Here is a 13,463-nt window from a genome sequence, read left to right as displayed (position 1 = left end):
GAACGCATTCTCTGAACGGCCGAAGTATAAATCCCTTTTCCTCTTACCCCTATATCTTATCTCCATCCCTGTCTCACATTTTTCACTTATCCTCAATTAACAATCACTGAGCACACTTGTCATTGTAATTTCAATCTTATTTTCTACAGAAAAGAGGTACATTTTTATTTGTGAACCTTTTTCGGACAGATAAAGTATTGTTGCGCTAATTTCTATGTGTGCGTGTTTAATTCACTCGTACAAATGAAAATAGGGAAGCTTACCACTGGAATCGATCTCGATGGAATAACGATTCTCACTTTGGAATATCTCGTGTCTCTTTCTGGTGTATCAAATTAGACGAAGAAGGAGCTAGTATGGTTGGGGAGAGAAATTGGTGAGTTTATGTAGTACGGTTTACCCTAAGGCGCTCGGATCGATCTCTTTCAGGCGCAAGTTACACACGGTATAAGATTTCCACAGATGCGGATTAAGGATTAGTAAAATTATTGGTATCAAATCATCTGCAGTCATATATTTTTTCTGTATTCTATCTCATTTTCCCTTTGAGTGATTGATTGCAGTGATTTTTCATTTTTTATTTTCTTAAAATCACTACTCGTACTTGTTCTTAATACTTAGTAGTTGAAAGCTTTTAAGAGAGTAATGCATAATATAGCGTCTTTGAAATTAAAGTGTTTTTCATCCTGTATACAAAAACTGAATCAGGCTTTACATAGAAATAACCCTTTGAATAAAAAAACTGATGAAAATTAGTTATGAAAATCTAAAGGCAAGCAAGATCCATCGTGAAAATTCTCTCCCCTTGTGCACAAGAATTCAGTCACACACACATACAAATTCCACCCCACACACATCTATCTCACACGGCAACACCGCACACAAGCGTACTTCAGTGACGTTGAACTACGCACACAGACACATCATCACATGCAATTCTGAACCTTATAGTCACGGGGTTGCTCTCAATGTGTCCTACATTCGCCGATCCCTTAGATAACCTCAAAATTTGAGTTTTTGACCCGAACAGATCATGTTATCGACTATGCACTGTTTTCCTGGGACTAGAGTTTTCAGTGCTTCGTAGTTTTTTCTCATTTACATTGTGGATGTCATTCGTATCGCGTGGGTGTGTATTGTGGCTCGGTTCAGAACATTTTCGGCCAATATTCGGTTGTGTCTGCTTGTACACAGTTGTAGGATGTGTTGTGCAGTGCAAGTTTCATATATTTTCGTCTTATGATAGTTGAGAGTTCGTTAAGTAAATGAGTGGTGTCAGTCTTTTTGGAATAGAATGAGCGTAAGTACAAAAAAGCTGATTTTTTTATTATTATTATAACAATAACTTTCGAGTTTCTTTTCTTTCAATTGATTGTTTTAGGTTTTCCTTCCGTAAATTGCTTTTGAGAAAATTTTTTTCGGGTTCACTAATTTTCCGGTCGAAATTGTTCCGAGTTTTCCTTCCGCGGCACTCCCCTGTTTATCGCTCCCCTTTCATTATGTATTATGTTATTCATATTATCTATTATAAATAGATATACACTGCTATCTATAAGTTCAAGGTTATCATGGATCGTTTTGCATGAGTGACCATGGTAACCATATGGATTGAAAACAAATATTGGGTACCTAATCAGTAATTTGTAATCAGTGGCAAATAACGTTTAAGTGGTATTAAGTTATTCGTTTTTAGAAGTACTCTAAGATAATTAAGGCTTTTATATATCGTAAGTGAAACTCCACCCGGTTGATTTTAACAAAGGAAAACTTAATAAGTATTATGAATAATTAAGTCACAGGCCGTTGCATAAGTTTTCACTGTGTCTATATTATTTTACACAATGATTATTTAAATTAAGCACGTAATGAGTTTGAATAGTTAATGAGATTTGCTTTACCAAAATTTGATGAATCTTGTAATTTTCCTATACTACATATGTCAAGAAGATTTTTGTAAATAATACGAATTTACAAAATGAAACTGGTTGCATAAGATTACGATTAAGTACCAATTTATTTAATTAAGCAGTTGCTAAGACATATATCAGTACCAATCCAATATGTACTAAATATGATATGACTACTACAGTTACATCATATTTAGCAAGTAGAGATACTTTCTTTGATATTTCGTCCAGACAAGGCCAGTAACTATTCATCTTACGCTTTCCTCTAAATTACTCGAGACATTAATTGGAGACTGTCCAGACGTCTACGTACTTGTCGCCGTTTTTTATTTACTTATATCGAATGATAAGTAGGTACCTTCTTTGATATACCTCTATATCTTTCGTTTCTATATCTCTATGTAGGTATGAATGTCAATTTTCCTCGCTTTTACTCGCTTTCAATACAATGAATACTTTATAGGATATAATTCCCATTATAAAGCTTTAGATTTTATTTCTTTGTCTGAAAACTCAAATATCAGGAACTTCTTGTCCTATTTTGTAATCACGTGTAGTGTTAAATAGCCCATTTAACGAGAAAGGCTATAGGCTACATTTTATCCTTGTGTGCAAAGTACTTCTAACATGACTCGGTTGACAACGGTTAAAATTGAAACACTATCTAATTTGGAAGGGAAAAAGCTCGTATAATAATAAGTAGAGCTATTCTTTTGTTTGAAAATTTGGAAAGCTTACCAAGTGTACTGTTACATGATATGTTATTGCTGTATTTACTAACTTTCACATACAATGGCACTCTTCCAAACTTCTCTCACTCTTCTTCATGGTGTGATATCATTTTCCACCCTACTCTTGGAGACAACATACATAAGTGGGTAGCTTGTTTACCCATATTATGTAAGTAGGTAGTTACATCACATTCTACTCCTAAGTACCGACATTTAGTTCATGTAGGATCGTTATCTCAATAATTACATAACCAGGGACGCAAAATACCTGTAAGTAATGTTCTTTGTATAGCATTTCAGAAACGACTGGTTCTGAACCACTGTATTTCTGCATCTCTATCCTGGTGGTTGTTCACTACTGAAGCCATTGGCTTTACGAACACTGAACACGACTTATTCTTCTTCCTGCCCTATTCCCATTTTTATTTAATTACTCTCTGTCCGCCGTCTCACTAACATTGACTCCCTTTTTATTCAAATCATCTATACGTCAATCCAACTATCTTTCTTTAAGTCTTCATCTTCCTTCTCCATCCATCCATACCTAATTAACACATTCCATGACCATGAACACGACTGATTTTAGATTTAAAATGAACACAAAAGCACATTACATTAACAATCAAACAATTATGACAACGGATGTTAACTCATTGATAGCACGCGACGACCTTCCTATTTATTCAATTCCATCATAAACCTAATAATAATAAAAAAAAACGAGATTTGTCCGAACAATATGAAACTATTCGTCATCCCGTCAACACGTCAAGCTGAAACCCTCAGAAGGAATTAGACATGGCATTGCGCAGATTCCTTCAGAATTCCTTCTGAAATAACTGAAATGTTATTTCGGGATTTAAGAATGTATATGTCGGAGGCGTCATCAGGATGGCACTATCGTCCGACATCAGTTAGGGTAATCAAGCAAAGAGATAACTCAAAGAAACTCAAAACTCAAACAAACTCAAAAACTCAAACGTTTATTCAAATTAGTCAGAACAAAAGACAACCCCCAAAACGCCCGCCCTTCGCCACTTCCTATGTGTTTTGGCTGGGGAGAAGAAGTGGCGGAACAAACTCCCCAGCAACACATGTCTGTCTGTTAGGTTAGAAGAACCATTACAATAACCTTTACAATATGGATCTACAACGGTACTACAACGCTAGGCAATAACACTAGGTACACTATACGTAACGAAAGGCAGTAACGCGACAACTCCACGAAGACTCGACGAAGCCTCGACCAAGACTCGATCAAGACTGAGCTATGCGGACGCCACGCTGACCGCCACTACTCTGCCAAGCGCGCCAAAATGTTGTTTCACCGGAAACGCCACCAGAGGGCGCGCTTGCGTGACGTTTAGTGTCCGTACTAATGACAGTCTCCGACACGGCCATCCTGCGTTGACCACGTCCTCGTGGTCGTTTAATCTGCAACAACACAAACAGCACAGTATGCACAGTACAGCCTCGGCCACTCCTGACCACAACAGTAACTCTCGATCTTTGTTTTACGCTCTTACTTCTCTCAAGGAAATGAAACAAACTTCAAATGGCCTCAATTAGGTCTTTAACAAACAATCTAGGTGACAACTAGTTCTCAAAAGCTATACCCGGAGCAACCGAGTACTAAACTCTCACAAGCAACAAATCAAACTACATTTAATTGGGAAATGATCAATGAAAAGAAAGAAAATAATCGTTTGATCAAATTTAGTATGCAGTACTCTGTTCGTAACTCCACCTCGTCTAACATACAACAACTCATTGCCTCAATCCGGCAAAACCAGCGGGACCTCCATCCGGTACCCGAATTCAACACACACAACATATCACATTGCCTCTGTCCGGCAACTATGGGACCTGCTCAATAATTCAAAGTTCGAATTAAAACAATTTTTACTTAGTTATCGTCAGGTTTATCTGATCAATCTAAACATTTTCAATGCAATAGAACGCTTTCACCTTGTGCGATGAGACGCGATGTCCTGGCCTGCCGCAACTCACACGGCCTCCACGAAAAATCCGGGGGAGGATGACGCTCCAAACAGCAACTGCAGCGCACCTCGCCCGCCGCTTGACTAGTAGACCTCGTCCTGTTCTCCAGGCTCGGTTCACCTTAGATGTTATCTGTTAAGTCAGAAATGGAAAGTGCTTAGGCAACCGATCAAATATTGACAACATATGGGTCAGCAACAGACTACCACAATGGTAAGACCCAAACACATGTTATGGGTTTTAAGAATACCAATCACAATTTAAATGAAGAAACTAGTTACATTAAATGCTAAGCACGAAATCAAAGAAAGATCGAATTGCTAGTCAGACTCAACTCGTAAATTACTAAATCATTACAGCTACGGTTGTCATTCACATCAACGCCTTCTACTCGATAGGCTTCACATAACTGTCGTGTCCCTTAGCAGAGCTCACAGCCCATCCTGGCCTCCTAGGGACCACAACCACAACCACAGTGACATGACACCAACTGTACCACAGATGTATACGGGTCTCTTCCTGGTCACCCCGATGCCGTCACACAGGCCAACGAGTCTCTTCCAGGTCACCCCGATACCCATCATAGTTACAGCTTAACACAATGAAATTACTGAGAAGGTGAATGTAACACCTTACCAAAAATCTCTAGTCTGATGCACAATTCAATCAAATGACGCAAAACTGAAATATTCTAATTCGAGGTTTTAATTGATAAACAGAAACCAGGTAATCCCTGTGACCAAACATAAGATACACACTTCAGCCATCCCTGTGACAAGTGTTCAACGGCAGTCATCTCTGTGACTTCCAACTTAACAGTCAATCAACCCTGTGATTGAAGCGCAACACACAAGCATACACACATTTACGTGCTCTCCGATGCACGAGTGAATCAATCACCAATATCCAGACTAAGGGCTGCTTTGTGAAAGTTTCTAAAACTCAAAGCGATTTCGTCCCGACCCGGGAATCGAACCCAAGACCTCGTATATAGCAGTCACGCTTGCGACCACTAGGCCAACGAGTCAGTCAAACAGTACAATGTACAATGACAAGCCACAATAAAATTGGATTGATCTCACCATGTTTATCATTCAGGCGTCTCTTAACATCTCCGTGCATAGTGCCTCGTGTATGGTTATGCTGAAATCCGGCGCGCAGTAGAATCCAGGCGTCGCGCTCGCGGATACCACAGCGACAAACTAGCAGACTAGACTCCTTTCTCTCGAGGCAGGAGAGGCTCACGGGATTATCACATGCAAAAGAAATCGGAAATCGGTTAATTTTATCACAACATTTTCATAACAACGATGACAATATTGCTGTCATGGCATAAATCTAATTTCACTGATTGACGATTTTCCCAACAATTCAATTCATGAAGGTCACGTGAACAGTATGTCAGAACATTATCACATTCGGATTAAAACAAACCTAACAGCAGCTTAATAACGAAGCTTGTGGCAATGAATGCTCCCTGAACCCAGGCGGTTCATAACCAACAATAATCAGCGAGACAGACTGCCTCTCAAGTTTAAAAATGTCGTAAAACAAATAACGTCAACATAAAGCAAAAATGGATCGGTCTCACCGGGTTTCCATTCAACGTGCGTGACGATGCGCACATCGCTATGGCGCGCAGTACAGCGGCTTTCGCGGACGTGGAGCCACGTAGATGCACGAGCACCAACACTCCGAACTCACGATGACACGTTGGGCTCCTGGCAGGCGGCTGGGATGCTCCGCAGTAATTTTGTCGCCAGATTGCACAATAACCACCGTCATTATTGAAACATGAAAAAAAGACAAATTCGGTTAATTTTCAAGCATACCCTCAATAACTAGCTTGACATGTAACAATGGAAAACGATACCATTACCATAACCGTGGTTACCATACTTCTACCTTCGCTGAAATTCTTAATAAATCTTCTACTACAACCTCCATTTGAAATTATCAACGTTCCATTTTTTTTAAACCAAATGATTCAAAGTCCACTTACATCGTTAAATACACACTAGCAAAATTCACATAGCAAACCTTACTAACAAAAGTCAAAAACTAAGCTCAATTCAACAATTTCCGTCAAGACAACCTCCCTCCGGCGTCTGATACCGATGACTCAAGACATCCTCTATCCGGAGTCTGATAGTCACCATTTCAAGACAACCTCTATCCGGCGTCTGACATCTACGACTCAAGACATCCTCTACCCGGAGTCTGATAGTCACCATTTCAAGACAACCTCTATCTGGCGTTGCAATTTTCACCACTACAATCTTTGAACACGTTCACATTTTGAACACGTGATACTGTGGGCATTCGGATTGCATCCCACTTCTGATGTCGGAGGCGTCATCAGGATGGCACTATCGTCCGACATCAGTTAGGGTAATCAAGCAAAGAGATAACTCAAAGAAACTCAAAACTCAAACAAACTCAAAAACTCAAACGTTTATTCAAATTAGTCAGAACAAAAGACAACCCCCAAAACGCCCGCCCTTCGCCACTTCCTATGTGTTTTGGCTGGGGAGAAGAAGTGGCGGAACAAACTCCCCAGCAACACATGTCTGTCTGTTAGGTTAGAAGAACCATTACAATAACCTTTACAATATGGATCTACAACGGTACTACAACGCTAGGCAATAACACTAGGTACACTATACGTAACGAAAGGCAGTAACGCGACAACTCCACGAAGACTCGACGAAGCCTCGACCAAGACTCGATCAAGACTGAGCTATGCGGACGCCACGCTGACCGCCACTACTCTGCCAAGCGCGCCAAAATGTTGTTTCACCGGAAACGCCACCAGAGGGCGCGCTTGCGTGACGTTTAGTGTCCGTACTAATGACAGTCTCCGACATATAGATGTTTTATCAGCGGGTAAGCTATGCTTGTGTGTGTAAATGTACGCGAACTTTGACTTCGTGCTAATCGAGCGCTCCCAAGCTTACCCGTACAGAGACAAGGTGCATGTATGTACATTATATTTACACACACAAGGTTGGCTCACCAGCTTTTCGCTATAATAAACTATACTTTTTTTTTGTCAGATTAATCCGATTTCGATGATTATTTCTCGGAGGCCACTGAACCAGTTATTATTATTTTATTGAAATTAAATTAAAAAAAATGTTTTTAGAACTTCCATATGGATACTGAAAAAAGCAATGTAAGCGAAATGATTGCCTATTGAAAAAAATCATTTTATTGTGTGAATAGTTTGCAGTTAGATTAAAATTTATAACGATTTCCGTGAATTTTGAGCGAGCATTTTATTTGCTAGTTTTATTGTTACATTTCCCTGTAAAAAATATAAAAAAAGAGTCTCAAAACTGACATAATTAAACAAATAAACACTTGAATTAATGACTATCGTCCTAAGCGTGTACATTTTATTAATGAACTTTGTGTTTTGTTATTTTATATGCTCATCTATTGCTTTATTTAGATACGTTAGTCTGTGACGCGTCCTATCTGACCTCTGTTAACGTTGTCATTCATAAAACATTTGATTACAAAGGTTAGGTAAGATTACAAACCGTGTTTATTGCCGTAGAGCACTTAGAACCGTCCTGTTGAGCACGCAATGTAAACGTTGTTTTGACGATTATTGCTTTAGGGAAATGGTTTTATTTTATTTGAGCTATGCACTGAATACTTAGTTTACTTTAAAGTTGAGGATAATCTAGATAAAGTTGGTGAGTTCTCAATAGAAATAACTAAAGAAAATAATGTGCATCTCCAACCAATATGACTGTATGTACCCAATAAAATAAAAATCTAACCTGCTATTGAAATTAGGCAACAATTGAAAACCGAAATTGCGTCTTTTACTGACAAACTTTTTCAAAAGCCAGAGATATTTCTTTTTTAATTTTAATTAAACTGGAAAAATGATTGTCAGAAATATTGAAATCGTACCTATTCTATCCTAGTCTATCCCTTAGAAACTTCGAAGTCTAAAGAAATATAAGTAGGGAGCTAGTTTGTGTAGGCCGATATTTCGGATAAGGATTAAAAGTATGAACTCTCTGAAATTCGCGGAAAATGAGCAGGATTTCCGAGAAAAATCGGTCACAGTGTCACTTTAATAACATTTAATCCTCTTGTGTGGATTTATTTATACTTCTTATATAGGTATGTTGTGATAGGTATACAAAGGTTGATTCCTTGTTTTTTTTTCTTTCTCGTAAATATAATTATAATTTTCTCTTTAACAGTGCGTAGTAAGCGGTATCGCATTTGAGTACATATCCTGGGGGTTTAAAATTAAAATAGAATTTGAGTCGCAGATGTCAGACGCCGGATAGAGGTTGTCTTGAAATGGTGACTATCAGACTCCGGATAGAGGATGTCTTGAGTCATCGGTATCAGACGCCGGAGGGAGGTTGTCTTGACGGAAATTGTTGAATTGAGCTTAGTTTTTGACTTTTGTTAGTAAGGTTTGCTATGTGAATTTTGCTAGTGTGTATTTAACGATGTAAGTGGACTTTGAATCATTTGGATAAAAAAATGGAACGTTGAAAATTTCAAATGGAGTTTGTAGTAGAAGATTTATTAAGAATTTCAGCGAAGGTACAAGTATGGTAACCACGGTTATGGTAATGGTAACATGAAATGCGACTTCGACCGACTTCTCCGTGTTTATATCAATCCACGAGGCTGTTTTACTTAGTAACGTTTAAGTAATCTATGCTGTAACTTAGCCTCCTTAACCTTCAAACTACTAACCAAAACACACAACATGCAAATAACTTCAGCTTCTATGTCCAAACTTAAACAATATACTATAAATATTCTGAACGCGACTGACCTAAGCACATTTCCAAACAAGGGTCCCTGTCTTCGAAATAAGTACCTACCTACTTATTTACAAAGTCAATAAAGCCCTTTACTTACATTATGGTGGATTTAGTATGAAAATACATATATACATAAATAATGAGGAGAAAATAATAAAGGTTATTTACATAAGTTTAAGCTAAGTGTGCTGGGCGCGGTCGCTCTATGGACGGGTGACCATCTTGACATGTTGAGTACCTTCTTGTTTTAAAAAACACATTGTATTGGTTGGTCCCGACTGTCATTCACACACCTTTGGCACACTAGTCAGAGTCACACGTATTCAGAGGCCAGAAAATAAAAAGACCAGTCTAACCAAAGTGTACGGGCAAGCATCCGCTCCATGTAAAACACTAGTACTCAGCCCGACCCCAACACAGTTGAGACAAGGGTACGTATAACGATGAATAATAGAGCCTTCAATCAATTTTCAGTCATTAGTAAGCGGTTTACCTATATCCCGAAATAGGTAATATTAAACCTTAATAAATATGTTTTTGTATTTATAACCAGACACGTACGCGTTTCATTTTTAGATAAACATTTTGTTTGTAAACTTAGTTAAATAAATATACCCCTACATTCCTAATTGAGCTATATTTGCTGTCACCCACAAAGTTTGTACCCAAGTTGATAATCTAATTGCCTTCATCTTATGAACCTAACTGTACTCAATATACTTTCACAAATAAGGATAAAGGTAGTCTGCGCAGAAATTCAATCGAATTTAATTAAAACTTAACGAATAAATACAGTCACGGATAAATAAATTCGCTTTAAAGATGAATATGAATTTATAGATGTAGCTTAAACCTAGGTAAGTATGAGCTAATAACAAAAAGGTATTCAATTTTTTTGGAAAACCGCTTATTGGTAGATATCATAACTAACTTATACGATTTTTTGTTGAATGCTATGTAAGTAATTTCACACAATTACCATCCCTCAAGACTTCGAAAATGACTGAATGACATGCAATCCATATTAACTCGTGAACTATCCCTAATATAAAAATAAATAAGAAATGATTGCTGTCGTTATTTTTGTCATTTTTCGTTTACATACGTTATTAATAATTCAGTGGGTAGACACGTGTACTGCCTACATCGTTTATTTATAGATACTGGCATTTGTTTTTAAAAGCTATTTCCGTACGTGGTATCAAAATCTTATATATATTATCTTATATATTTCTTATATATAAATAAATATTAGGTATTTTAGATGCTTGATGGCTGCAAGGCCAATAATTTATACAGGATAGGTTTATCTTCTGTAAATCAGAGGTAATGGACATGAGAAAAATGGAAAACAGAAATATATTACTGCTCCATTCTTCTATCTCCGTTTTTATGGCTTATAGGATATGAGGTATATAAACTCTCCTTATTGACTGTTCAAAATCAGATACTAGGTATACAGTGCTTGTTTTATTATTTTCATTGCTGACTTTACCCAAGTTATAATGTGCTTTCACAATATCAGTGATCTGAAAGTAATATGATATTTATGAATAATAATTTATTAATATCTATATAATTATTGCCACTTGAAAGTACACATACCCATTCTATACCTAATATATCCATTAAGATTAGTAGATTTAATAATCATCGGCTCATAACGACATATTCGGTCATCAATTCGATTTCCAGGCTAAGAAAAAGATTACCATTTTTAAACAGCAATCTCTGAACAGCCTGCTATATTATAACCTGACGTGCCTACATCAAAAAACACTATTCAGAAAAATAAATTAGAATCTCGACTATTCGGAAATTAATAAGAAAAATAAAGTAAGCCTAAGAGTTTTTCAATAAAGAAAAATATATTGAACGAAGAAAAAATAAATACGTAGACGGAATATTTCTCGTAAAAGCTCATTAAAATTAGGTAACATACTTACATCAGATGTACGTAATTTCAGCAATCATGTTGACCTAGGGAGTAAGGAAAGAAGCGGAGATCCCATAATGCAGGTAGGTCAGGTGCCTTCTTCTAGGTCCGATACGTACGGTGGGCATGACCAAAATGATCAGTCACGAGTGACTTGATTTTGGAACGTCTTTCAACGATTTTTGGTATTATAAAAAATGGGTGGGCTTCAAGGAAGTCGTAAAAAGGCGGAGGACAGTGACATTCCTCGTACCTCGTACAGAGCGCACCCGCATTTTGTCGCGCTACTTTCTTAGGAGATTTTCCGTTATGACATCTCCGCTCCACTAGTAATTTTATTCTCCATGTGTCGAAGTTATTTCTCCAAGCAATTGAGGGTGAAATGACGTTCGCACGACGCGTGGGATTCGATTCCGTGCTATTTAACATCAATTGCCTACCTACGGCGTATAAATAGGTAGGCATGTATGTGGGATTGTGGAACAGTCTAGAATAGACAATCTAGTTGATAGGTATTACGCTTTAACGATAAGAACCGTACATAGGCTTGTCCTATGGGAGCAATGTTTTTATTTTATGTTAATAGAGTAGGATATTAAAGGTAAAAAATCTGAAAGTAGTTCTGGCATTGTATCTATGGAACAAACCAGTCTATAATGCGATATTCTTCAACATAAAATTATGTTAAGATAAGAAGTCTTTATCTTTTTCTAGATATTTTCTGTTATTATTAAATGCGATTTATTTTTTTACATAAAACTCAGCATTTTTTTTATTTGTACAAAAAAAAATGTACTAAACAGTGTTTGGGCGTTTTCGGCAGTCATATTTTCGAGTCTTCACGAACGAAAGTTGACAAATGGCCAAATAATTTGGGTTTTCCTGTTCCGCCAAAAAAATGAAAGCCCAAAAATAAAGTCACGTATAACTTTTACATTTCTTAAGGTTATTGAACATTCATAAAGTATACACTGAACATTCATACAGTAGCAATTTCGACCACCTCAGTGAGTTTCTATTTTTCTGTAATAAATAAAATATTACGAAGGAAGGTCACCCAAGAGACTACCGTCACTGAATTGAAAATTTCTCGGGCTGCTTGCAAACAAATAAGGATTATTTAAAACATCTTTGGGTGTTTATAGTACCTTTAATATTATGTTCTTATATGCATAATTCTAAAGCGTGTATGTACCACATTAAAAATAGTCTGTACGATATACCTATGGTAGCAGATATACGAAAATCTCTTTCCCAATCAATCATTTGAATTGTCAAAACCCGAGAAAGAATCAATACAGTCAATCTAAATTACACAATTACATCCCTCCCCATTCCACCCTCACCAGTTGAATGCGACATTGACCCAATTTTACAAGGGGAGACGGGGCACTCGTCTCCAGCTAAGAACCACAGAATAAAGATTAACAGTTGTGAAGGTACCTACTAACGTTCGTAAAAATGTCACACACACACGCATGAGCATCGACGAGCTTTTACCGGCGCAACCGGTGCTGGCTGTCAGTACTGAGTGTCGTATGTTGAATACATGCGTATGTGAGTATAATCATCGGCACGAATCTTGAGCGCTGACCTTCACCTGCCTCGCGGGGGCGTGCTGAAGCTGCGATTGGCCCGCAGTGCCAAGCTTAACAACTGTTTACAGGAGAAAATATTTAAACTGTGTATGAACGAAAATGGAAATGTCGTTCCTTTTGGGTATAATTTAGGCGGTCACCAAAAATATTTTTAAGACTCTAGCTGAGGCACCAAATAAAATAAAGAACTCCAAAAAAAATAAATTGACTTTATTAAAAAGGCACTAAAGTATATTATATTATGATCCAAAAAAAATAAAATAACATCAGAAAAATCGCAAATCTCGCACAAATATTATTTTTGGTTCCCAAAATGGATTAATGGTCACCAAATTCTATCCAACTCAAAGATTATTATTAATACCAAAAATCAAAGTTAGTGACGAAAACGAATCGCTGCAAAACCGACTCCACGTAATCTTGTCTGCCCTACCCCTAGAATGCAATTCAAAACCGCGTAGGCGCGGAGGGGCGAGGCGGCC

General features: G+C 37.5%; 1 protein-coding gene across 4 annotated transcripts in view; it reads left to right on the top strand.

The window, feature by feature from the left end:
• Positions 1-962: 962 nt before the first annotated feature.
• LOC124631396 (ras-related protein Rab-37) overlaps positions 963-13,463 on the top strand; it is an 84,833-nt gene continuing 72,332 nt past the window's right edge. For 2 of the 4 annotated variants that reach the window (XM_047165771.1, XM_047165769.1), the window contains exon 1: positions 963-1,300. In XM_047165771.1, coding sequence (XP_047021727.1) covers positions 1,295-1,300 — 6 coding nt within the window. In that variant the 5' untranslated portion in view covers positions 963-1,294. Of the gene's footprint in view, positions 1,301-8,979; positions 9,221-13,463 lie in introns of those variants that run through there. The other 2 variants (XM_047165770.1, XM_047165768.1) reach the window with 1 other exon arrangement.

Source organism: Helicoverpa zea, chromosome 6 (assembly GCF_022581195.2).
Source record: "Helicoverpa zea isolate HzStark_Cry1AcR chromosome 6, ilHelZeax1.1, whole genome shotgun sequence".
NCBI lineage: Eukaryota > Metazoa > Arthropoda > Insecta > Lepidoptera > Noctuidae > Helicoverpa > Helicoverpa zea.
The sequence above is the reverse complement of the archived record's forward strand: the minus strand, read 5'-3'. Positions and strand labels throughout refer to the sequence as shown.